At 43.2% G+C, this 27,731-nt stretch overlaps 1 protein-coding gene across 1 annotated transcript in view; it reads left to right on the forward strand.

Annotated features, from left to right (window-relative positions):
* The window catches only part of CPED1 (cadherin like and PC-esterase domain containing 1), a 123,546-nt gene that overhangs the window by 58,015 nt on the left and 37,800 nt on the right, over positions 1 to 27,731 (forward strand). Inside the window, exons 9-17 of the mRNA XM_081211499.1 lie at positions 1,359 to 1,431; positions 2,735 to 2,902; positions 5,022 to 5,126; positions 5,853 to 6,022; positions 6,810 to 6,866; positions 8,311 to 8,375; positions 11,057 to 11,101; positions 11,912 to 12,098; positions 13,481 to 13,649. Of these exons, the coding sequence (XP_081067625.1) occupies positions 1,359 to 1,431; positions 2,735 to 2,902; positions 5,022 to 5,126; positions 5,853 to 6,022; positions 6,810 to 6,866; positions 8,311 to 8,375; positions 11,057 to 11,101; positions 11,912 to 12,098; positions 13,481 to 13,649 (1,039 nt within the window). The remainder of the gene's footprint in view (positions 1 to 1,358; positions 1,432 to 2,734; positions 2,903 to 5,021; positions 5,127 to 5,852; positions 6,023 to 6,809; positions 6,867 to 8,310; positions 8,376 to 11,056; positions 11,102 to 11,911; positions 12,099 to 13,480; positions 13,650 to 27,731) is intronic.

Raw genomic sequence — 27,731 nt, forward strand, 5'->3', positions numbered from 1 at the left:
AGAGTCTAAAACAGGGATAGATAAAGAAAGAAAGAAAGAGGTATCTGTTGGTAAGGAGAAAGACTTCTTTTTTTAAAAGACATCTTCTTGGAATCTGCTGTCTGAAGCCACTGAACACTTTCCGAGGTGTTTTGTTCCTTCCTGGTTAAAGTATTGTTGCAGGCAACCCCAATCATTGAGCGGTGCAAGATTCCAGGGTTTCTGGGCTCGGTTTCCTCTGAATGAGGATCAGCGGAGATTGTGGTGTCTTTATAATATATGGTTTATTTACACATTTATACAACCTGAGCCTACAGTGGAGGGGCTCACAGCCTCAATGCCCCAAGAGGGTCTTGCTTCTCCCATTGCCCCTGCCTTTGATTCTGGCAGAAATCAGACATGACTCTCACTCTTTGCCTCCTCAGCCTGCTGCCTTGCTGCCAGCTTCTAGTTTCTAGTTCACATAATTCGATTCTCAATTCTGGCCTTTGTCTTTCTAACTACCAGCGAGTTGAAGGAGGGCCCCCCACCCATTTTCTGTCTGGCACAGAGTCACTTCCTTTGTTTCCTTAATGGCCCATAGTTAGAGGGCCATTATCTCTCCAGGAAGCTAGCCTGGCTATTCCATAGCTGTCAACTTACAGATTTGAAAATAAGGGACCAGCAGCCTTGAAAATAAGGGATCAGCAGCCAAAATAAGGGATTTTCCAAGTACAGCTATATTCAACTTCTGAGCCCCTCCAAGCCAAAGGCAGAAAGCCCAGCCAGCAGCCAAACGAAGCCTCAAGTGGTGGTTTCCACAGCACAACAACCCAGCAAAGGGGATGCAGCAAGGAAAACCACTGTCACCTCTCCGCTGGGAAGCGCTGAGCAAAGGCAAGTCCCCAGGCAATGCGGCCGATTTGATCGGCACAAGGCATGCAAGCTCCACCCCCCCAGTTGTTCTTAGACTCCTTATTGGGTGAGCAATGCAGCCAAGCAACACAGTTGGAGCCTCCCTCCTCCCTGGCCGGCAGGGAGGGAGGGAGAGGAGCTGCTTCCTTTGAAACCCGGGAAATTTAAGGGACATCATCAATAAGGGACAGCAGCGGGACATGGCGGTGGGATAAGGGACTGTCCCTCCAAATAAGGGACGCTTGACAGCTATTAGCTAGTCCAGGATTTGAATCCTGGTTTCATGCATACAATCTATCTCCACCCCCTCTACAAAAAACAAAAACAAAAAAGACCCCTCGCAACAGTATTTCTCACAGGCCAGTCATTCAAATGGGGAAAGGGGGCTTTCTGAGAGAGACGGGGTGCATTTTGAAATCTGTATCTTAGGTCATCGCCTCCTTTGAAGACAGAACCAACTCTTCATTTCTGTCATCTTACTTCAGGTGCAGTTCCTGCTTTCAGATGCTAACCTTCGACGTTGGGCTCAGCCGCTCTATGGATCCGGTTATTCTTGAGGTAAGCAAGCATCAGTAGCATTTCCCCATATGAGCAACTGACTGTGGCTAGGCGAGAGGAAATCCTATAGGAATTCCCAGTGAAGTTTTCTTATACTGCAGAAACCACTGTGCTTTAAAGCATCAACTGGAATGGTGAACATAAAAGTAAAACCAGAAACAGTAATATGAAACACCTGCATCACCCTTGCAGGGCTATCTCCATCCCCACAAGTCAATTTAGCCTGGAGCTGAAGGTCTATGCATGTTGTCAGCCCCTCCAGAGGGACAGTTGATGTGTCATAGTTGGACTCAGTGTGACTCTATATAAGGCATAGCGTGTTCTCCTTCATGGAGAGCACGTGTTGCGGTGGGGTCTAACAAGAATCCCACTGTTGCTGGGCGGGTAAGAGATAGTGGCCACCATTGTGATTAGACTCCTCTTGTCGTTGGGGAGAATGTGATGTTGCCATTTTGTGATTGACAGCCATAAGCTATATATTCCCTGCTGCAGCATTGAGCTTCCTCTTTTCGCTGTGCGCATTGGATCACCCGCCCTCCCTCCCCATATTTAGGGTTGTTTGCTTGACCTTGCTATGCCTGTCATGGGGTTGTCTGCTTTTGGAGCAGAGGCCCGGTAGGAATTTTGTCCATTTGGCTGATTGACTGGTGCCATTTGGTTTTTGCCTACTGCGTAGCAAATCGTCACAACTTGTAAGGTTGCGGTTAGGCATTGGTTTTATGAATTGGTTGGTGGAGGGGTATGGATTGGCTGTGCCTGCCCCTCCAATGCTGCTGCTGCAAGGGTATTCCGTTAAAGGAATCCAGGGGCTCGCCATGCTCTTGTCCGAACCCCTGTCAAGCGGCTAGGGCCACGCAAGTGCCCCTGGAAGCATTTGGGGGGGGGTGAGGGCATGGTAACCAGCTCCAGCTTTCTCCCCAAAATGCTTTCCCTTTCTGACTTTTGCAGGCATGCGAATGTCAGTCTGTCCCCGTGCGGGGTCAGATAGTCGCAACCAATGCCTAAGCAACCACTCACATTTTTTGTATTTTAATAAAGTTGTGGCCAAAATTATGCCAAAAACCTTAAACAAAACTTCTGTGTGAATTGTGTTTTATTTGGGGTGGCTTGGGGACTTCAACACACAATTCCCAGACCTGCTTTGGGCTCCTAGCCCAATATGATCACTGCCCATATTCTGTTCTGATAGACAACCCCCAGTGGATTCTACATTAATGGTCAAACTGTAGGTACTGAGAGTAGTGCATTTGATAAATATTCATCTCTGAATGAGTTAATAACCTTAAGTTAATAACCTTCCTAGGTACATGAACACTTTGATTTTCAAGCTGACAGAGAGTCGGATTTTCAGGACCAAACTGTTAAAGAAACTGTTCTTGGAGATACTTTCAGAATTCTCTTATCAAATCAGTCATCTTCCTCTACTTTCTTTGAGGCTTTGCAGAACATTTACCGATCAACAGGGATTAAGGTATTGGTAGATCTGTTTATCTAATATTTATTACACTTAATTAGTCGCTTTTTAAAAAAACAACAACAATCTGATCACCCTGTAAAACATCTGTGCTTTTCTGTGTTTGTTCAGCATAAGAGTATGGCTATACTCCTGCCAACCCAGCCACTTCTTTCTCAAAAATCCTCTGCTACTCTCGACCAGGTTTAACTTGGCACCAGTATTAACCATGGTTAATGTTAATGTTACTCTGTTTTAACTCAGAGGTGGGTCGTGTCTTGTGCTATGAGGCAGAGATATGAGGTTCCAGAAACATGCTTCTGGCATGATGTAGAATCTCATAAGTTCAGATAGTATGCTCACCCTGTTTCTAGTATTCTGTTTATCCTGAACATGGTTTGCATTCTTTTATTCTATGAAAAAAAATCATTTGGCCTTCTTCAACAGGCAGGAGAAGTTAGGAAAGTATAGGCTGACAATCCTCCAAACCATGGACTATTTCAGCCTATCCTATATATCTCGGATGGCTCAGTCAGCAGAGCATGAGACTCTTAATCTGGATTCAAGCTCCATGTTGAGCAAAAAGATTCCTGCATTGCAGGGGGTTGGACTAGATGACCATCGTGGTCCCTTCCAACTATGATTCTAGGATGTATTTGCAGCTGTACCTCCAATATCCCAATCCTAAACTCACTTACTTGATTTCAGCCGGCAGATCCAAACCATACACTTAAAGCACACCAGTACACATTTACTTAGAAGAGTTTGGATTTGATATCCCGCTTTATCACTACCCGAAGGAGTCTCAAAGCGGCTAACATTCTCCTTTCCCTTCCTCCCCCACAACAAACACTCTGTGAGGTGAGTGGGGCTGAGAGACTTCAGAGAAGTGTGAACAGCCCAAGGTCACCCAGCAGCTGCATGTGGAGGAGCGGAGACGCGAACCCGGTTCACCAGATTACGAGTCTGTCGCTCTTAACCACTGCACCACACTGGCTCTCACTTACAATGGGGATGCAGGTGGCGCTGTAGTGTAAACCACTGACCCTCTTGGGCTTGCCGATCAGAAGGTCAATGGTTCGAATCCCCATGATGGAGTGAGCTCCTGTTGCTCTGTCCCAGCTCCTGCCAACCTAGCAGTTCAAAAGCATGCCAGTGCAAGTAGATAAATAGGTACTGCTGCAGTGGGAAGGTAAACGGCATTTCCGTTCGCTCTGGCTTCCGTCACGGTGTTCTGTTGCGCCAGAAGCGGTTTAGTCATGCTGGCCACATGACTTGGAAAGCTGTCTTTGGACAAATGCCAGCTCTGTCAGCCTGAAAGCGAGATGAGCACCTGTTGTGTACTAAGCTTGGATCCTAGAACAATAGGCAGGTAGGATCCTAAAATGCAACAACCTGCTTGGCCTGCAGGAGCAGCCCAATCAGAACCCAGGAGGAAGTTAATCGGCCTATTAGGCCAGTAGGATACTAGTATGCAACAACTGATTGGCCTACAGCAGCAGCCCAATCAGGCGCCAGGAGGGAAACACAAGCAACCAATCAGACGGTACTCATTTTGTAAATAATGTATATAAAGCCTGAGGTTTGGGGGGAAATCAATCACTGTTCCTATGAGCTGAAATAAAGAGCACGAAATAAAGAACTACTCAACTATGAGTATATTTCAGCGCCGCAACCCCGTAATCACTTTTGATTGTACTTAACTGTCCAGACTTACTTGACCTTCTTACCTTACACATTTACAACACAGCAAAGAAATATGGGAGCTATAGTTTGTTAAGAATGCTAGGAATTGTTGCTGTGTGAGGGGGTAACTCACAGCATTCTTTGGGGGGAAAGTCCTGTGTTTGAAATATGTGTTGGTCCTTAAAAGTATCATTATGGAGCTGTCCAGCGAGGCAATGCAAGGTGGATTTCTTCTGGATGTTGTGGTCATTATGCATGTGTCCATCTTCCAACTGTTTGCCAGCAAAGGACAAGCTTATAAAAACCCAACAGATTCAAGTGATAAAGCTTTTTATTGGCCAAGGAGTCAGGGTGCCAGTAGCAGAGAGCAGTCTGCCTCAGAACACATGTACTTTGCCTTAGGACCCAAGGCTTCCCCTACTGCCTATGATCTTCTTCTTTCCTTTCACAGCAAGAGCATCTCCCAAAGGAATCTGACCATTGTCTAACTTTAGAAGAACTAAACCCACTGATTAATTTTGTAAAAGAGCTGCAGAATCTGGGACAATACGAAGTGGTAAGCCAACATCTGTGGGTTTGTTTTATAGCAAGTCTTTTTTGCCAATGCGAATATTTCCCCACATACCTCTGATACGATTTTTATTCACCAGAGCAGGAAGAAAGAAAATAGGGAGAAATATGTCTTATTTTTTCAAACGAGTAAGAGATACAAAGACTTATCAGTCTGTACTTGTAATTTCACAAGGGCCACATAATGTTGGATTAAATCTTTTAGCCTGACAGCACCTATCATTTTGACCTCCCTGCCCATTGACGTTAAACAGGCGCTCTCACTATCATTTTTTATGCCAGCTGATTTTTTATTTCAACCTACACAGTTGTATAATTTAGTTAGCTATATTTGCTTTAAAAGATTTACCGATTTAGCCTTCTATTGATAATTATTTTACGTATATTTTTAAACAGCTTTGTGGCTTTAACTGGCTTATTGGTAATTAAACTATGTACACCACATAAACAACTATCTGGCTTTTAGAAGACATCTGAAGGCAGCCCTATTTAGGGAAGTTTTTAGTGTTTGATGGTTTTATTGTGTTTTTACTATTCTGTTGGAAGCCGTCCAGAGTGGCTGGGGAGGCCTGGCCAGATGGGTGGGGTATACGTAATGTTGCTGTTGTTGTTGTTGAGCTTTATGATTAAGCAGTCTATAAATATTTCTACAACTATAAATCAACTGCATGTCTTTACTAATCTGATCCACATTCACTTTTTCCCCTTTCAGCTGTTCCCCTCCACTGTTCCCAAGACCCATTTTTTGATGCATGACCTTTATCGTATGGTGAATCCGGGGGAAAAACTTGGCTCGATCCTGGCTGTGCATTGGCTCCTTTCAAATTTACTTGAACAGTTGCACGTCATTAACAAAGTACCACGTGCAAACCTTCCAAAGGGGTAAGGTGGCAATTTGATCCTATTTCTGGGTTTAGAGGTTGATTCCATGAAAAGATGACAACCCTTTGGACTTCTGCAATGATACACTTCGTTGCATCGAATCATACAGTTGGAAAGGACCCCTGGGGTCATCTAGTCAATTATAAATACAAATACCTTTCTTGGCATTAAGAGTTAAAACATTTCAAAACACTAGGATCAATTTAAAAGAGACAGGAATGAGATTGCTGAGGATCACAAGGTACTCAATTGTTCTGCTTCACCCAATCTATTCCCTAGAGCAGGGGTTGGCAAACTAAGGCCCGGGGGCCGGATCCAGTTCAATCGCCTTCTAAATCTGGCCCACGGACCGTCCGGGAATCAGCGTGTTTTTACATGAGTAGAATGTGTCCTTTCATTTAAAATGCATCTCTGGGTTATTAGTGAATAATATCTCCCGTTAGAGTGAATGGGCAGTTTTTTCACAATTTGCATTGTAGCGGGGGATGGGTTTGTGTGTGAAATCAGGAAGTAGAGTGGTCATGGCCACATTTAGCTTTGGCTTATTACCCACAAAGGAATGCAGCTCACTGCTATAAGATAGCAATTATTGATAACGTCTATAGTGTATGTGTAAGACAAGAAGAACGCCATAGGATCCACGTGACTTGGTTCTGTAAATCACGTTTCTAATATTAGACCAATGTTTCTTTGCAACTGGGCAAGGCAAAGATGTTCCCGTTCAGTCCGTATACTTCTAGCACTAAGAATCAAGGACTTTTAAGAATTATTTACTCTTTTTCCACAGGCAAAACAAGGATTCCAGAAACGTGCCTTGGATGAAAACCAAATGGTCAAGCCTTAGGTGAGAATTTAAAAGCACACCAGTACACATTTACTTAAGGTACATTTACTTAAAAGCATGTGTTTATATGTGCTAAAAGTTGCCCAGAGTTGTTGGGGAAACCCAGCCAGATTGGTGGGGAAGAAGAAGAAGAAGAAGAAGAAGAAGAAGAAGAAGAAGAAGAAGAAGAAGAAGAAGAAGAAGAAGAAGAAGAAGAAGTATAAAGCAAATTTTTAAGTTGCACTTGTTCTTATTTTGTGTTTTTATCTTGTATCTTTATGCTGAGAACTGCCCAGAGATCTATTGATGGAGGGTGGTATATAATAATAATAATGATGGTGATGATGATGTAAATGACCCCTGGGTGGTTAAGTCCAGTCAAAAGTGACTATGGTGTACAAGGTTATCTCGCTTCAGGCCGAGGGAGCCGACGTTTGTCCACAGACAGCTTTCTGGGTCATGTGGCCAGCAGGACTAAACTGCTTCTGACAGAACAGACCGTGATGGAAACCAGAGCGCATGGAAATGGCGTTTACCTTCCCACTACAGCTGTACCTATTTATCTACTTGCACTGGTGTGCTTTCAAACTGTGAGGTTGGCAGGAGCTGGGGCAGAGCAACGGAAGCTCACCCTGTTGCAGGGATTTGAACTGCCAACCTTCTGATCAGCAAGCCCAAGAGGCTCGGTGGTTTAGACCACAGCTCCACCTGCATCCCTGACGACAACAACAACAACAGTCACATGAGCACCTTGGGAGAGCCGGTGCCAAGGGAATAATGGGCACAGATACAGTCACTGCACAACCTCTGTTTGCATCAACTGAGTGTGTACAAACTTCTCCTACAAGTCCTGTTGAACTGAGTGGGGGTTGCACAGCAGCGAGTCCCTCCTAGAGAATTTCATTTGTTTGCTTCTGTGAATCATTTATCAGTAGCAGTGATTAGGGTCATCAGAATTGCGTAGCAGAATTTGATCACACTGTCCAGCATTCAAATATTTTAGAAACTCACAAGCAGAACATGATGGTGGCAACTTTTTTTTTTTGTCCCAACCCTGTAGGGAAAGTCAAGCCTCTGGCAAAAACCGGCAAATGTCATTTTGCATATGCAATGGAAACTTTTCACTGAATGAATTTTTAAACCATTATTAATGGAATGCCATGAAAAATATATATGACCCATGCTAGATTAAATTATATTATCTTTCCCTATAAAGATTATTGAAGCAAAGACCATCTACAAAGGTCGAGCTCTATTTCCTTTATGGGTTCCTTTACTATTCCAGAATAGCTTCTTCCGTTTTATTAATGTCAGCAGTTACCAAAAGAATTCTAGTGAAAGGAAAGTGCTTGGGGGGGGGGGAGAGTAAGGGGAGGGGGAAGAAACCTCACACTAGTGTTGTATGCAGATGTTTTCTTTCCTTGCACTTGTTAGTTTAGAAATCTCTCTGCTTTTTCATCATTAGGACTGGTTACTCAGAGAAGGGTGGCATGAAAACAAGATCTTCTGCAATTAGAGAAAAACATGAAGGTAATAAAGTTTGTATTCTCTCTCTCATTCTATTTGCGGGGGGGGATCACTTATGGGTAGAGCAATATGAAGGCCGTGTAGCTGAACTGAAGCAGCCAAGTAGAATTGCCTCAAGGAGATTTCCATTTGCCCAGGCGGGTGCATTATGTGACCCATGAGAACAGCAAAATAACCAGACTGTACAATGGTGCCGGGATAAAATCAGGCCAAATCTTTGCGTGGACAGGCAGAGTCCCCCAAACCCTGGGTGGCCCTCCCCCATGTGGAATAATGACTCAAGACAACGTGCTATGGGATTAAAATTGGCCACAACTTTATTATGTTTCAGATGTGGGTAGACCTTGGCTCAGGAATTGGGCATTTATCCCTCCCAGTCCCCGCCAGGGATCTGGGGAACATCAGGGTTATCCAGTGTGTGTGTGGGGGGGGGGAGGGATGGGCTGGCCCTGGAGAACATATATTCAAACAGAGAGAGCCTGCCCCCGTTATGCTGCCATCACAGGGGAGAGCAATGACGACCTCTAGGCGTACGGCCAAAGCCTCCCCTCAAAACAACCACTTTAACGGGGAACCCTGGTATCGCCGCCACAAAGAGAAGGGGGGCGTGGATCACCGCTGCATGCACCCCCCTCCCATTTTGGGAAGATAGACTAAAGGATTCCTCCCAAGGCCTGATAGCGCCAAAGTTGTGACTTTTTGCTACGGGAAAGGCAAACCTGCCAATGCAGGGGAATTCCTTTCTGGCCCTTCAACAGCGACCTTGACGTAGCAGCGCCTGCGTACCTGTGGAGAAATGGTTAACCTGCAAAAGAAGTCTTAACTGAGGGTGGGTAGGGTGGGAGAAGCTCTGGAGCCAACTGGCGATTCTCAGGTAAGACCCTCCCCCTATTGTGTGGGCAGGTGGTCCCTCCCCCTACCTGGCCTGGTCACCTTGGCAACGCCTCCCCAGGCGGGATTGGGCAACTGGCTGAGGTAGGCGGAGACCTCCAGGTATCCCACCCGGGGGGGGGGGGGAGGCGAAGCCAAGCCTGTGCTAATGGACCCACATAGGGTCCAGGGGCTGCGCTCGACCACACAAAGGGCGCCCCCCCCGTTTAGTGTGGGGAGCGGTCATTATTGACAGCAGCAGGCAGGGCAAGGGTTGGCATGGCATTGGGTCCCAGGATCAGTTAGTTCATCATTCCACAACCCCCAGGTTAATGGAATGGATCCGCTGGGTTTCGATCGCCCCAAACCTGTAGGACAGGAGTCGGCCAGTGTTAAACCTTGCCGTGGTGCAAGCCAAGCAAGCAGTCTCACTGGGGGACGAGGGTGAAGATTCCAACCAGGCAGATACTGAGCCCACGCTTGGGTTTTGCTGTGGTCAGTCCTCCCCTCAGGCCCCTTATGGGGGGCCCCCTATACAAACAAACAACGTTCTTCTGCCTAACAAAGGAAAGGCATAATTTCACTGAGAGAAAGGTGGGAAAACAACCAACCAAGTGCCAATCAGCTTGAGAGGGGGGAAAAACTCTTTCTGACCCAGTCAACCAGCGACCCTAAACTGCTCAGTGAAGGCTCTACCAGCCTTTCTCAACCTGTGGGTCCCCAGATGTTGTTGAACTACAACTCCCATCACCCCTAGCTAGCAAGGCCAGAGCTCAGGGATGATGGGAGTTGTAGTCCAACAACATCTGGGGACCCACAGGTTGAGAACCGCTGCTGGGTGGGCAGGAAGCTCTCAAAGCAAAATGGCTGTGAGCTCCAAGGAAAGCAGTCTTATATAGGCTCCCCCCCCCCCCCGGTGCCCCGCTGCAGCAAGGGCTCATGGGACAGCTTTTTCCCATGAGCCCATCACACAGAGAAGATACTGGGCAAAAAACCTTGCCCAGTATTTTGCTGCGATCTATGGGCCACAGCACCGCCGGGCAAAGGTGTCCTGTGCTTATTGGGCACAAAATGGGTCTTAACAGCAGTTGCTTGAGTGTTGTCATGAATACAGATTCTATCCTGACCATTCTTGGTTATTTAGTGTGGGAAATGTGGCTGTGCTGGAGCCATGAACACATTTTGGATGGTGCATGCGATGTTATTGCATGAGTCCCACCTTCAACATTTTATCTCCCCTGTCAATAAAATGGTCCCTACACAATGCTTTTCTTCCCTCTTTGAATAAGACTGTCCATTTATTCCCTCTAAGGCTGTTGCTTCTTGAAATATGTTTAGGAAAAGTACAGTGGTACCTCAGGTTAAGAACTTAATTCGTGCTGGAGGTCCGTTCTTAACCTGAAACTGTTCTTAACCTGAAGCACCACTTTAGCTAATGGGGCCTCCTGCTGCTGCCGCACCGCCGGAGAACGATTTCTGTTCTCATCCTGAAGAAAAGTTCTTAACCCAAAGAGTTACCTGCCATGATATTTTAGGGTTGCAATACATCCCGGACATATCTGGAATACTGCAGTTGGCTGCAGTGTCCAGGTGGGAAAACATCTGGGAAAATCTGGATGTATGGCAGCCGTTTTTGCTGATTTTCCATAAAAGTAGCTCAAAAATGTTGATTTTGCCAAAACAGGCAAAAACCCCTCTAGGTTTTCATTGTTTGAAATATGGCAACCCTATGATATTTTTATTTCTTCTCAGATGCAGATGTATGTAGTAGAGATATCACAAACCACCCTGAATTGTGTTTGTTTATCCTCTAGGTTTGCGTTTTTTAAATCTGGCTAAAGAAATACACTGCAGTCATGGTAAGTCAAACCTAAGATTTTGGCAATAGGTGGCGCTCATTCAACAAAATTGCACGCTGTATTCATGTAACCTTTTTGGAGGATGATTTTTGCTTTCACTAGTTGCTTGGGTAAAATAAATATTTAGGCACTGAGAAATACTAGTGGTGGATTTATAGACCTATAAGGAAACAAAACATCATCTACTTTCAGTCTCCTTCTTCCAATACGGTAACTACCTTGCAAATTGATTCATTTCCAAGACTTCCATCATTAGCCACATTTTCCCTCTCATTACCCTCACAAATGTTTCAATTAATCTGTGGGAAGATCTTTTACCACTCTAATCCATATTAATTGTTCAAAGATCTTACTTCATGTGGTGCTTGGGGAAGAACCATGGAACTGCCCATCAGAAACAGTTTGGATTACAGTGGTAGCTTGGAAGTCGAATGGAATCAGTTCCAGAAGTCCGTTCGATTTCCAAAACATTCAGAAACCAAGACATGGTTTCTGATTGGCTGCGGGAAGCTCCTGCAGCCAATTGGAAGCCACGTTGACATTCAGGTTCCAAAGAACATTCACAAACCAGAACAGTCACCTCCGGTTTGCAGCGTTCGGGAGCCAAAATGTTCAACTCACAAGGCGTTCAGGTTCCAAGGTACGACTGTATTTGAAACCTTTTTTTTTAATCCACTTTCATATGCAAATTTTTTTTATAAAAAAAAATGCCTGACAGAAGGGAATAGAATTTGACCAAGAATAAAGAGTCAAGTCATTGATAATGCCCAGTTGCTTATTTAAAAAAATTGATTTCCCTTTTTGTAACAGATAAAGATTCCCTACCTCATATCAAGCAGATCTTCACCAATCCACATTTGGATTTAAATCCTAATTTTGACCCAAAGATCAAGGAATACTACTCTGAAGTCCCATTTGATGTGGTGACAATAAAGATTAGAGCAGAACCTGCAAACTGTCGCTGTGAAGTCCACCTGGATGAGAAGACCGGACCAAGGTATTTGGGAGAGTGGGCTATTATTCAAGAGACATGGAGTTAAAACACATACACACACATCCTAGTGATAAGACAATGTGGGTGAAATCCAAGTAAGTTATACTCAGATGAGACTCATCAACTTTAATAGATATAAGGAGATTGATTTCAGTGGATCTGCTCCAACTATGCCTTAGTTGTCTATCTCTCAATAGTCTTGCTTCTTAGGAAGGCTTGCTGTAGCAGATTTCTCCATACTATCCTTAACTGGTTTGGTAGTTCACATGGAGAAGAGCATGCTGCTTCACATGGAAGATTTGTCAGGTGAAGCAGTTTATAAGGTGCCCCTTTAAGCAGCCTTGCGGGGCAGTTTGCTCCAATAAATTAGCCCTGATGCTGTGGTGCTCTTCATATGACTTGGTGTATAGGGACGCGGGCAGCGCTGTGGTCTAAACCACTGAGCCTCTTGCGCTTGCCATTCAGAAGGTTGGTGGTTCGAATCTGCGCAACAGGGTGAGCTCCTGTCGCTCTGTCTCAGCTCCTGCCAACCTAGCAGTTCGAAAGCACACCAGTGCAAGTAGATAAATAGGTACCACTGTGGCAGGAAGGTAAATGGCGTTTCTGTGCATCACGGTGTTCTGTTGTGCCAGAAGCAGTTTAGTCATGCTGCCACATGACCCAGAAATCTGTCTGTGGACAAACGCCGGCTCCCTCGGCCTGAAAGCGAGATGAGCACTGCAACTCCATAGTCACCTTTGACTGAACTTAACTGTCCAGGGGTCCTTGATGTGTATGCAGATTTGCCGCAGCAGGCTTTGACCAGGGTATGTTAATGACTCTACAATCCCTATGCATGTACAAGTTGCAGAACAGGTAAACTTTGTGTACATAGCCCAGAGCCCTCCAGAAATAAGGTTCCCAGCTATGCAATAATGAGCCCAGTTTGCATCACGCTGTAGACCTGTACCCAATTGGGTCAGAACTGGTTGTGCATGCGTAGATTGGGGAATGGGGCTTACTGCCATGCTCTTCCTCTCCATTATGTACATGTATGCTCATTCAGTAACATGAACAATGCTTTGTAGTGAAATCATGCAGATTGCTAAAGGTAGAAACCAAAATATGCTCTACACCTGTGTTTTATGAACTAAAATAAACATCTCTACTGAAAACCATGGAGATCTCAAATCCAGACATATAGAGCTAAAAGAGCATTGGGAATGTTAATGAGAACGGGGGGCAGAAAGACAAAGTTGCATGTCATCAGATAAACCTTCAGTTCATCTATAATCTTTTTAAAAAAACCATTAAAAGTTTTTATGGCCTCCGATGAGAAGCTATAAAGTGCACAGGTTGCTCTACTTTTCGCTGATATTTTCTTGCTATTGTGCTTTTTTCAACAGTGTAGCAAATTACCCTCTTGGACTAGGAATAAACAGAATAAATGTCCTGGTAACAGATAGATCTCAATCACTCCATGAGGTTGTGAGCATGTACAAAATCATCATTTACCGAGAAGACCGCCCAAGCTTGCCATTGTTTGACGACTTTATGGTGTGCGGCTTTGTGCAGGTACGGTTTGATTTTGTGGAATAGTAGAAGTAATTTCTCATGTACAACCCTTGTCGCTTCATGCATTCTTCTCCAGCAAAGGAATCAAATTGTCCTATAATGTTTTAGGATCTCCTCTCTGTTGTCTGTGGATCGCATGTTTTCACTTGCCTCCGCAGTTTTAGTCAATCCTTTTTCCTCTTCCTGGGCCATATTTCTCAGTTCCCAACTGCTTCAGAGGCATCCTACTTTTGCAAGTCCTCAAAAGCAATTCCCAAGTGCATGTGGATGATTGCGCGCTTGGATAGTCCCTATTACATCTGTCCATACTGCAACAGTAGGCCATGTAATTTGCAACTGATCATAGAATCATAGACTTCCAAACAGTTCCAGGCTAATAATAATAATAATAATAATTTATAATTTATAACCCTCCCATCTGGCTGGGTTTTCCCAACCACTCTGGGCAGCTCCCAACAGAATATTAAAAACACGATAAAAGATCAAACATTAAAAACTTCCCTAAAACAGGGCTGCCTTCAGATGTCTTAGAAGATAGTTGTTTATTTTCTTGACATCTGATGGGAGGGTGTTCCACAGGGCGGGCGCCACCACCGAGAAGGCCCTCTGCCTGGTTACCTGTAACCTCACTTCTCACAGTGACAGAACCACCAGAAGGCCCTCGGAGCTGGACCTCAGTGTCCGGGCTGAACGATGGGGGTGGAGACGCTCCTTCAGGTATAGTGGGTCGAGGCTGTTTAGAGCTGTAAAGGTCAACACCAACACTTTGAATTGTGCTCGGAAATGTACTGGGCGCCAATGTAGGTCTTTCAGGACCGGTGTTATGTGGTCTCGGTGGCCGCTCCCAGTCACCAGTCTTGCTGCCACATTCTGGATTAGTTGTAGTTTCCGGGTCACCTTCAAAGGTGGCCCCACGTAGAGTGCATTGCAGTAGTCCAAGCAGACCACTGTGAGAACAGGATGCTGAACTAGATGAGTCATTGGCCTGATCCAGGAGCCACCTCTTATGTTCTAATGTTCCGGCTTGATACAAGGCAGTTTCTTGTGCCGTTTCTTCAAAACTCAACTCACTTTGCAGGCGAAACCATAATAGAGGCAAGAGGGAAGGCGTCACCTTACTAGCCATTTTATGAAAGTGATTGACTATTGGTTAATACACATACTTCATTGTCCAAACATTGCTTCAGTTCAAATTGTGTTATAGCCGTCCGGACTTAAGGCCTTTCAGGAGAACAACAGGAACGCCTGTGCCAATTGTGAGCGTGCGGCATGCCGCTTCAAACATCTTTCTATTTCCATGTACCCAGGGGACCTTTGGGCTTGCGTCTTGTGAACAGCAGGCCCCCACGAGACGCTGCAAACCGCTTTGAAAATGAAGGAATTCCCAAAGCAGTTTGCGATGCACCACAGCAGCCTGCTATTTAAAGGCGGAAAGCCAAAACTCCCGCGGGGCAGGCCCAGGCATTTGGGTGTGCCTGAGCTAGATCCTTGGACCCTGGCCAGTATTCGTATTAATTCTAAGGAAGGCACCCTTTCCGGGAACAAGCCATCCCATTCATTATATATTATTAAAGTGTCTAATGATTGCTTTTAGAGTTTAGAGAGGGAACAGGCAAATAAGGCACTGTTTGCACACGAGAATTTCCCCATAGCTTGAATATTGTAGTGACGGTGTATTTATTTTTTTCTCCATTTCTGAAGCACATTACTCATGCTGGCGGGCTTTGCCTGTGCCAGAGATCAGAGGCTTCCATGCCTTTTCTCTTTAGTAACCAGACACCTGTTCTAGGAGCAAAAGGATAAACAGAGAGCAAAGGGGCGGGGTCTTCTTTAGACCCTCGGCTAGGCACAACTGGGCTCATGCATAGGAAGGAAAAGGTCAAAGACAGTGGCGTGGTCTTTCTCACAGCGGGGTTTCAGTTGAAAGCCCAATCCTGAGACTCTTCTCTTTCATGTCTAATCCCGTTAGGATATTCAAGTTTCACTGCAAGCTGATACCGTGATGAAGGCTGCAACACAAAGGGAGAGCTAGGGATGTTGTTTCCAGTCTGAAGGCAGTTCTCATGCATTTGAGTAATCCTGGATTAAGTTCAAGGCTATTCAGCAAAGAAGTGTGCAGTTCCAAAGCTGAACAGCTCTTAAGAGCACCAAATTATTGTTATTTCTCTTTCTTACAGTACCCATAATATCCTCATTAAAAGCAAATTAGTCGGAGGATAAACTGTTGAGCCTACGATGGCATTTTAAGAAGCACGGGTTTCCCATTGTTTGCATTAGACCGGCTTGTAGGAGGGTTCCCTGCAAATTAAGAGGTGGCTGTAGGGTTTATGCTGGGTTTCATTTGGATTGAAAGGACTATGTTTAAAATGTGTGTTTCTGTCTCAGGAAGAAAGAAAAAATGTGATTACAACTTCGGCTCCACATTTCCAGCATCGTATTTCAAATAACTTTGTAGTAGCTGTGTGAGGGGCACATAAAAGGAAATACCGAAGTACACAGATTGGAAAGACTTGCGCAATTATCTTGCAATTCTCTTCACATGTTGCAAATATTAAATTTATCCTCAGTAGAGTGGTCTCCAAAACCAGATTCTGAATCGTCCAATTAAGTTAGAGTAGACCCAATGAAATCTATTGATATCAATGGGTCTACTTTCAGTATGACTTGATTGGATACAGATTATAGTAACTAGTCTAGGCAAGTAATAGAATAAAAACGCTACACTTAAGAAGCCCATATAAGTGTTGTTGTTTTTTTCTAGGCCAGCATCACTGAATAACTGATTATAGCCCTTAAAAATAATAATTAAATTTCCAAAAATAAAATAAAATTAAGTGTCCCCATTAATTAACGAAAAAGTGCACACTTCTCTTTCTCTATTCCAGTGCCTTCTAAATTGATATGTGCCATTTTCTGTCCCATCTCTAATTAGTTGGCAAGGTAGGTGGAATCTTAGTATCCTCTTGTGCCATTACTGTAGCTCATTTTGGGGCATGGTAAAAGTATATTTAGCTATCCCACCACCAGGGAAGAACATCACATTGGTCCCTTTTGAGAATTCTGGAAATATCTTTAGTTTATTCCACAAATGCTGAATGGCTGAAGGGGAACCACCCTTATAAAAGCATCAAATTCACCTGGTTAGCAGCACTCCAAAAATCCCACACATGTACTGTAACTTGTACACGTGATTCTTATGTAGAAGTCACACTGATACAGGATGTGGAGATGGCTCCTTGCTTAGTTGGCTTTTAAAAAGAATTGCACAAGTGCATGGAGATGGATGAAGACCAATACTGCTCAGAAGCCGTATACCTCTAAGTGTTCTGTGGAACATACGTTGAAGATGGGCATCAACCTTTGTAGGATTCCTGGATCCACATGACTGGCCACTGGTAAAAATAGGATGCTGATCTAGGTGGACCTGTGAATAAACAGGTCCAGTAGGGCTCCTCTTAAAGATCACTAGAACACTGTGTTCTTCCGAGAAGAAATGAAGCAGTTGAGTTGCATAATGCCTTCAGGACATTAAACGCCATTGCCTTCCTCTGAAAATCATGGCATGAGACACTCAGGAATGAGGAACACAAAAAGGATAAGGGCAAGGTGTGGAATGTGAAAGACAGAAGGAAAGGATACATTGAATAAGTATTATCCTTCCTTCCCTTATGCTAATAAGTGATGTAGCAGAGTAGATTCCCATCAATATAGCTGGAAGCCAGTTTGCAGATTCGTTTGAATCTCTTAGTTAAGATTATTTCCTGGTGTCCCCTTTTATCCCTCCTAAAAGAATAAAGACACGAGAGTCTTTCTGAGTAACAAAAAGTTTACTCACATTTTAGTTCACGATATGATCCCTGAAAGGCAGGCTTTACTTGGTAGTTACACAAAGAAATTGTGAGTTAATCTCATATGGAGACTGAACTTGTGTCCTGCTGGCTGAGAGCCAGCAGACAGTAAAATGACATTAGGAATACAAAATGGCTGCAAGAGAGCAGCATGGCAGCAAAAGATCAACAAGACAAGACAAAACTGCAAGAATCAAGACAATAGAAAGACAAAACAGACTCAGAAAATGGCTGGATGACTCGGCTCTTTTATGGAGCCAGCCAGAGCTACGCCCATCTCCCGGGTCATATGCAGGGAGAGGAAAACTCCAGACCAGTGGAACAGGAAGTTACCCTGACTGGATGTCCCCCTGCCTGTGCCCACTCTAGGGAAATAAGGAATGTTGCATTTGACTGCACCAATGGATTATATCCCACAGAAGGGAGATGTGGCAGTCCTTGCAGAGTGTAGAATAAGACTGGGCAATTTATGACCTTCAAGATGTTGGGAGTATAACTCCCACGATGCCTAACTCTTGGCCATACTGGCCATACTGGCTGAGATGGATAGGTGTCGAAGCCCAGCAAGAACAGAAGGGCCATGGGTTGTCCAAACCAGGAGGTTATCCCCAATAATTCTCACGGCTGATGTATTGCTTCTCCAGAATGGTTCCTTTCAGCCAAATGGTACTGCTTGCCTTAGATATGCTATTCAAATCGCCCAACAAGTGCATCATTTTCTCTCCAAATATATATTTTTTTTAATCATATTTATTAAAATTTCCAATAATAACAGAATAGAAAAAATAGAAAAGATAAAGAAGAGAAAGAAACAGAAAGACCAATTTTAAACCCTTATTTTCATAACCTTCTTTCTGGGACTCCCTCCTTCCCCTCCCGACTGTATTCCCCTTTCCCTAAGTTGGTTCCACAAGTTCTCCATTTTCTCTCCAAATAGAGGCCGTGGATACAGTTTAAAGTGGTTCAAAATCCATTAAATGAAAGCCATGTATGAAGCTAGGCAAGGAGTCGCCCAACAATTGATCTGAAATATTTTCCTTGTTGCTTTTGTTCGTTCCTTGAAATATTAATAAGAAGGGGGCAGCCTGGTTTCCCAAGTAGATTTCCTCGTCTACTTTTGTCCATTTTGCTGTAAACCTACCCCAGCCCTGAAAGCTCAGACTTTAAGAATGCTGAGTCTGTTTTTGCAGTTGGGTCACAAATGAATGAAATGACATCAGCAGACTATTTTCATTAATGGGCAGCAGGCTGAGGAAGGATTAACTCTGTGTGTCACTTAGCTAATTTAAATTCTCTTTAAGCTCCTTTTTTTGTGTATGGCTTTTAGCCTTTCCTCATCTGTTCTCCTCGCAAGGATGAGGCACTTATAATTAGCTATGATCTCATTCCCCGTTATGGCGCAGTCCTGGCTATGTTGGGCCGCTTGCAACAATTCAGTTATTTCTCATGAATGTCTTCTAATCTCCCTGGCCTCCTCCTGCTCTTTCTTTTGTGCTTATACTATAGAGCATCATAGCCTACGAAGTCAACTGAATTCTGGACTGTATGAGCTTTGGCCTTGACCCAGCAGGATTCGTCTTGTGCTCTTACAGGGCTATGTTTAAAATGATTTTGAAATGTGAATTCAAATGTAGAATTTGTCAACATATGTAGGTGATGGTACTGTTTCTTGCTTCCCAGTTCCTAACCTTAAACAGAGTAGTTGCATCTTTAACAGTTTAAGGGAAATAGATGCAGTGACAAGGATCCTGCTTCTTGCTAAAATAATGCTGCAATAATAATTTTTTTCAAACCCACAACAGGTCAACTGAAATTACTGTTTGCATTACAGCTATTAAAGGTACCTTCTTGAACTTCCTGGTTTGATGCTTAGAATCATAGAATTGTTCACACCGTTCACTGTTCACACAATATTCAGATCTAGAGATTGGGATTTTCATACCCTTCATCCGTTCTCCAGTGAAAATAGGGGTGTCCTGCCATACCCTCCAACATTTATCCGATGAAAATAGGAAAAGCGGGACATTCTGGGATCAAATCAGAAACCAGGACGGCTTCTGTAAATTCAGGACTATCCCTGGAAAATAGGGACACTTGATGGGTCTGGATTTCTGGTGTAACAAGGTCATTTTGTTGTGTGTTTCCCCCTCATTTTTAAAGGCCTCATGTTTGCAAGAAACAAATGTGCTTGTGAGTATTAATTTCACTCACCCAACCTTTCTTGCTTGGTTGATTCCTTCTGCCTTGAAACGAAGCCCTATTAATTAGAGCACACAGTCACCGAAACCCTTTGAGCCTGTCTGAAGCCATCACTTTCGAACTCGATAGACAATGTGAAGTAGCTTGCTGCACTTTTCCCTCGATGAGATGCACAATCGAGGTGAAAGAGGATCCGTCAGTAGGCAAGTTTCGAAGTGTTAACAGATTGTGAAAATTGGCAACAACTGTTTTGCTGACGATAGTAATCTTGCGAGCGGAGGGTGGATAATTTCACAGTGATGAGCGCTTGGCGTTTGAGCTGTGGTCGCGTTTGCCTTTCATGTCGTTTGGGCCTCCTGAACGAACTTCAGCGAGAGAGGAAAGCTAATGCAGCTGCCTTTGTTAATCAGCCCCAATAGCCCAGCCCTTCAGGAGGGAGGCGAAGGCAGATACACACTGAGACACACAATCCTTGCTGATTAACAGTGAAAGCTGGTAAAGTTACCCTCTAAGCCTGTCTGGTCCATCAGCCCTAGAAATGTAATTTAGATGATTATCTATGTGCCCACTAAACCTCATGACCCACTGCTAGCCTGTTTGAAGTTTGCCTGCTTAAACTTGCTAATAGGAACAATAGTGGGATTAGCTCAGGGGTCGTGAAATATAAGAGAGCAGCAAAAAAAGAAGACGAGAGCGTGGAGGAGAACTTCCTTCTTTCAAGAGTCTGGAACATGGAAAGGAGATGATTTTGCTATCTAAAATATAGCAATCCAGATAAGACAAGTGGGTTATCATCCCAGAGCTCATGGGCATAGATGAGCAACCAAATAACCATTCTAATTGGTCCAAACCTCTTCAGTGATGCTTCATAAATAGATAACATTTGGGGGCAAAACCGTACAGTTCCTTACTTGGAAGGAAAGTCACCTGCAATAAATAGGACTCTTTCTCCCTGTTTAGGATTGGAATAGAGCTTTGGCAGAAACCATCCTTTCCTTCTCTCAAACGTTTTCCAAAAATTGCACTGTTTAGACAGGCCTTCACAATACAATTTTTTCTTTAAACCCACCAGTGTCTACTGATGTTTTTAATTGTGTTTTCTAGGTATTTATAGACAAATTTCATTGCATCTTATATGTCGTAAGCCTCATTGCTATATTATATGAAAGAGCTGTTTCACAAGATACAACGAGGTGGCTCACAACATATACAATACAATAAAGTTAAAAGCATGAGATTTCTCTAGAGATGCCTCAAGCTGCTTGGTTTTAATTATAGCTTGTGGCTCTCTCTCTCTCTCTCTCTCTCTCTCTCTCTCTCTCTCTCTCTCTCTCTCTGTGTGTGTTAACTTGTAAGGTGCTTATGAAATTCATTATTTATTTTGACACTGCACACCCAAACTTGGCTGTTGACCTTTCGTTGTTGGATTTGATTTCAGTTTGTTTTCCTCCATTCTCCATTTTGTCCTCAATATAAATGCATTACAAACGCATGTGAAGAACTTGGAATAAATCATAGGAGGCCAGCTAATGCTCAAGCTAGTATTAACGAGCAGGGAATGCCTCAAAAAGAAATGGAAATAACATGGATGTGATACTTGTGGGGTAAATCAGCCACATATAATCAACATTCTTATCTCTAATTAATACATGAAGGGGTTAAGACCATAGAGTAAGCTGTCATGCCAGGCTTACCTAGGTCACAGTCCCTCACTACCTGTCTTTTCTTGCTGTTGTGTGGAAAAGCACATGAATCTGACCTTTGAAGAGTTTGTAAGTAAACCATTCTTAAGTTAACCAAACATGTGGCCTCTTTCCATGTTAAGAGAAGTGGAGAATTTTGGAAAGAACTTAGAAGGGACTATTTTAAAGGTCTAACAGCCAATATTTCTACACCTTACATTGCTGCATGTTTTGTTGTTTTAAATCTCTACTGGGTCTTTCTCACTTACCCCAAATCTGGACCCAGGGAATTCTTCTTTTATTTTACCTATGGTGTTTTCCCTTTTAAACCAGTTACAAACTAAAACTAACAATACTAGCACAAACAGCAATAGATGAACATTGGCTCAAGCATGTTAACAAGCAAACTATCATTCAATGACTTCCTTCAACAATTATAAAGTTTCCTTGGCCACTGTACCACATACTTGCATACAGACAATGCAGCCCCCAAAAAGGTTAGGCTAAAATTATTATCCATGAAATATTGCAGTAAAATAGTTATCAGATTATTAAACAGTATTTGCCAGCAGACAATTGGAACACCAGAAGAATAAAAAATACATAACAATACGTGAGCCTATAGGTATGTACAAATACTGTAGGGGGAAAACTAGCCTGGCCTCTTCAGGGAGTTCAATAGCCAGTTACATAGCTGTATGTAACACTTCAACACCCATTCACAAAATGAACTATTGCCTTATCCCCTGTTGTCTGCTTCCTGCATAGACTAAGGAAGGCGAATACACAAAAATCAGGATTTAAATGTATAACCCACCAGGTGAATACATTTTACACAGTAGGAAAGACTTGTACCTGGAATCAGTTTTGGCAGCTCCTTCTTCTTTCTGACATTCCTTATTAATTATTGTTTCGATACCAATAAATTTTTGTTTCCACCTATTTTCCATGTGGAAATACTTTTCCCGCTTATGGGCCAGTGGGTCGTCGGAAGCAAAATGAATCACTAGCCACAGGAGAGAAAGTGTTCACTTTGTGGCATTGAGAAAATATGCAACAACAGATTCGGTGACTTGGGCAATATATTTTTCACATTTAATGCTTGTCCCTGTAATTTATTTTTCCTTTGCGCATATACAGTACTTTTTCTGGGGATACGCAGGGGTACGCATATCTCTAAACATTTTGTGAATCTAAGTTTGGCCTCATTGAGGGGCAGTATTTCAATATGAGTAGGAAAAGGAGAGTACCCCTAAACATTTTTTTAGAAAAAAGCACTGCTCATATATATATATATATATATAGAGAGAGAGAGAGAGAGAGAGAGAGAGAGAGTTGCTGTGGTAGGGCTTAGAAATCTGAAGTTCCTACACTTAATTATTTGTATATTTCAGAGCCTATTTCATGCCAGCAAACCAGATTGATGCATGCCACAACATAGTCAGGGCTTATGAACCCTCCCGTATAATCAGAAGTCCATAGATCAGTTGCCCATTACTTCTGCACTCATGTATGACCAGTCAATATGAAATGGTCCAGGCAAATTATGCAGCAGATGCATGTCTGTGTACAAGCTATAGGATCCAGGCATTTAACCATTTCATCTATATAATGTTCTAGCACCGGGTCAGGCTATTTAGTGGAATGGTTAAGCCTGAAATCTAATAATTTTAGCTTTTAGCATTTTGGGACAGAAGGACAAAACTTGGCATGCTGCTACATTGACCCACACTAAACATTTTTTTTTAAAAAAAATTGTAAGCAATGCCTCTGCAGGAGCAGAAAAGTGACAAATGTGCACTCTTGTCTTGTGTGCTCAAGCCTAAAATGTTGTACAGTGGGACCTTGGGTTACAGACGCTTCAGGTTAGAGACGCTTCAGGTTACAGACTCCGCTAAACCAGAAATAGTACCTCGGGTTAAGAACTTTGCTTCAGGATGAGAACAGAAATCATGTGGTGGCAGCTGCAGGAGGCCCCATTAGTTAAAGTGGTGCTTCATGTTAAGAACAGTTTCAGGTTAAGAACGGACCTCCAGAATGAATTAAGTTCTTAATCCGAGGTACCACTGTACTTTGGGTTACAAGTATGAATCTTGGCACACATATCCACTGACGCGGTTTTTTATATGGACCCTAAGCAGTGCTTTTTTTTCTTTAAAAAATGTTTAGGGTACTCTCATTTTGACTCAAGAAAATCAACATTTTATAGTTCAAGTAGGGAAAAATAAGTACAGTAAATGGACAAAAGTACAAAGATTCACAAAATCTTTAGGTGTATGCATACCCCTGTGTCCCCCCCCCCAGAAAAAAAAGCACTGACCCTAAGAAATAAACACTGGGGAGGGGGAATGTCTTTTAAAGCTTTTGTCCACTCTACAAAGAGCCTGTGATTACTCTCATAGTCTGCAGGGGGCACTGATATATTCACAATGCATCCACCAGACCCACTTCCTCCTTTCAGCTCCCCAGGTTCTCAACAGCAACATTGCCCATGCTTCTCAGCAACCCTTGTAAATCACATTGAGTTCAGTAGGAATTGCTCCCAGGGAAGTGTACAGAATTGTAGTCTGAGTGGCAGTTAACTGCAATGGATGGCTCATAGAGAGAGCAATGAGTCTTCCAGGTATTGATGAACTGCTGAGGGAGATTTTCCATGCTGGAATACGAACCTTTTTGCTTTCATGGGAGCCTGTGGGGTCCATTTCCTCTGGCCTTCAGAGAGGCCCTTAAAGCACAGGCATATAATTCAGCAATGCTTGGACATCAGGAAACTTACTAGCATTCCCACGGTCCATCTGAGTGCTTACTTGCAACCCCATGACCTCTCAGTATGATTTATTTTTACACATCAAGTGCACACAGAACCTCTGAATAGTTAGTAACTGACTGTTCCCATGAATAGAATTTAGAATACAAATTGAGCAGGAATAGACAGATTTAACCACGAACCCAGTGTATCTCAGCAGTTCTCCTCACACAAGTCATATTAAAGCACAGACACAGGTCTCACCAGTCCCCAAATCCTGGGACAGAAAGGGTGGACAGTGGTCCCTTATAGTCTCTAGGTATCTTCAGCTAGAATTTCTGAATCAGCTTCGGTTATATATATTTTCCCCCATTATATACTAATAGCAAACAGTGTGATTATTGATGTAAACCTTCAATATGTATTTTGTATATATACCTCTATCTTCAGTACATTTTATTTTATTTTATTGCTATGGCTAGTGGCTGATGCAAATAAAGATTCTTCTGATCTGATCTGTGAAACACAGCTCCCTAAGTTCCAGTTCTTAAATATCCAAAATGGCACCCTCTGCCACAAGTACCTGTAGCCATTTGTTAGGGAGAAGTTAGAGTTGCCATACATTCAGAATTTCCTGGACGTAGCCAGGATTTGGCCATCAGGAACAGTGTCCGGGTGGAAATTGCTGAAATGTCCTGAACATATGGCAGCCCATGTTGTAAGTGCAGATTTTGGTGGTTTTCGTTTAAAAAATAGCTCAAAAAGAGAAAGGAAAGCTCAACAATTTTACATATTTTCACATTTGAAAATATGAAATGGCAACCCTACTCACAATGCAGTGAGGTTGCTGTTTAGTATCACCAAACTCTTCTAAACCTAAAAGAGGTGAGTGGGTGTGCAGAAAAAGATGTTACTGGTATAATAATAATAATAATGATAATAATGCTAATAATAATTTATTACAGTGGTATCTCGGGTTACAGATGCTTCAGGTTCCAGACTCAGCTAACCCAGAAATAGTACCTCGGGTTAAGAACTTTGCCTCAGGATGAGATCAGAAATCATGCTCCAGCGGCGTGGCAGCAGTGGGAGGCCCCATTAGCTAAAGTGGTACCTCAGGTTAAGAACAGTTTCGGGTTAAGAACAGACCTCTGGAATGAATTAAGTTCTTAAGCAGAGGTATCACTGTACTTATACCCTGCCCATCTAGCTGGGACTTCCCAGCCACTCTGGGCAGCTCCCAACAAAATATTAAAAACACAATAAAACATCAAAAATTAAAAACTTCCCTAAACAAGGCTGCCTTCAGATGTCTTCTAAAACTCAGATAGTTGTTTATTTCCTTGACATCTGTTGGGAGGATGCTCCACAGGGCGGGCGCCACTACCGAAAACGCCCTCTGCCTGGTTACCTGTAACCTCACTTCTTGCAGTGAGGGAACCACCAGAAGGCCCTCGGTGCTGGACCTCAGTGGATGATGGGGGTGGAGATGCTCCTTCAGGTATACTGGGCCGAGGCCGTTTAGGGCTTTAATGGTCAGCACCAACACTTTGAATTGTGCTCAGAATACTGGGAGCCAATGTAGGTCTTTCAGGACCGGTGTTATGTGGTCTCGGCGGCCACTCCCAGTCATCAGTCTAGCTGCTGCATTCTGGATTAGTTGTAGTTTCCGGGTCACCTTCAAAGGTAGCCCCATGTAGAGCGCATTTTAGCTGCCTGGTGGAACATATGCCGTTTTTCCTTTGTGAACCTAACATGGTATTAAATCAGAGGGTACCTACCGCAGACCTCTGCATATAGGTCACGAGTTGCAGCCGTATGCAAACATGTGATTTATAAAAGCACTTTTATCTTTCCGTAACCTTGAGAGTGTCGCACTTGTCATGGCTTATAGTCTTTGAAGGAAAGCGCACTTATTCCAAAGCATGAATGGAATGACTAGATGAAATAGCTGTCCTCTAGAAGAGATCTCTGGCATCAGAGCTGCTAAAAAGGGTGCGATCTAACATGGACATGAAATGGATGTGTTGTAGTGCAGGATATACCTTGCTTCATTCATTTCAATAGGATTTAGGGTAGGGGTTCTCTACTGAATTCTGCCCTCATTCTTGTTTCTGATACTCTGCAGTGGTAGTTTGTCTTAGGAAAAGTGCATCTATACATATGAATTAGGATATCTATAGATATACTAATTCATATGTCTAGATGCAATCTTTTGACCTCTGGATCATACGTTCATTTTCAGAAAGACTAAATTACAGCCAACTGCTTTAATTTAATTAATCTGATATCTGAATCAATATTTAGAATTAACAAATCACAATTATTTAGAACGAACTCATCTGTGTAAAACTAATTAAATATGATTAACATTTTTGTGAGTATCTGGTTGCCTGAAGTAGACACAATTGATTCGTTAGAGTTGTTAGCGTTCAAGGAACATTTTGCCTACGGGCCAAATAAAGAGAAGCAAAATTGCTTTTGTAAAAACAGCAAATTGGATTATTAAATTGTGTTTCTCAAAACTTTTCTTTTAAAAAAAGACTCTAGCAGATATCCTTGTTGTAGATTGTTATGTACTGAAGTTCTCACCCTGAGCCAGCAGGGGGATACTGTAGAATAGATAGTTATACAAATAAGGGATCGAAAGTGACGTTCAGTGATTGGATAATTTTAGAAAATTGTTACAGTTACGTTGTACTGGAGCTCTATATAAGCAGGCTGACTGAACCCTTCAGTTCAGTTCTGTTCTGGCCTGTGAATAAACAAGAGCTGTTTGAAGAATCGCTATGTCGTCTGATATGTTCACCCACAACTTAACATAGATGACTCAGGACTCTGCCACATCATGGTGTGTGTGTTTGTGAGGCTGGAACAGACCAAAGTATCTTTGGTCTCAAAGCATGCAACCTATAGCTTGGCCCCAAGTTTCCACCTTTTCTGGTAATAAGCAATATTACCATCATTATAGCTGGAATCCATTCTGCTTCTGAACTTGAAGGTACCATATAGCCATCAAAACTAGAAGCCACTAATAGACTTATCCCTTATGAATCCCCTTTAAAAGCATCTAAGTTAATGGTCTTCGCCACATTTTCATTCCACAGTTCAGCTGTGTACCATTCTGTTTTCCACCATTCCATCTCATTGGATGGCCCCAGATTCTAGTATCATGGGAGGAGGAGTAAAATTCCCTGTATCCACTTTTTCTACATAGAATCATAGAGTTGGAAGAGACCACAAGGGCCATCGAGTCCAACCCCCTGCCAAGCAGGAAACATCATGGATATCATCATGGATAGCTTCATAGAAACATCATGGAAACATCATGGATAACTTCATAGATCTCCATCATATCCTCTCTTTCGGATTTGTTCCTGCGCTTTTCTGCAGCTCTTCCAGCTCCCCAGTGTCCTTGGGCTTACCAAAAGTAATGTTACAAAAGACCAGTGCTGGTCCCTCTCTCTGCCAAGCTGTGGCAAAAGCTCATGGGATCTCAGGCGCCCACACAGGGTCTGTGTCCCTTTGGAGAATAGAAGACATGGTGGAGGCTGTCGCGCTTTAAGAAATAGAGTTTATTTGCCCATTTAACACCCTCAGTCTGCAT

Source organism: Podarcis bocagei, assembly GCF_964188305.1.
Source record: "Podarcis bocagei genome assembly, chromosome: 10".
Classification (NCBI taxonomy): domain Eukaryota; kingdom Metazoa; phylum Chordata; class Lepidosauria; order Squamata; family Lacertidae; genus Podarcis; species Podarcis bocagei.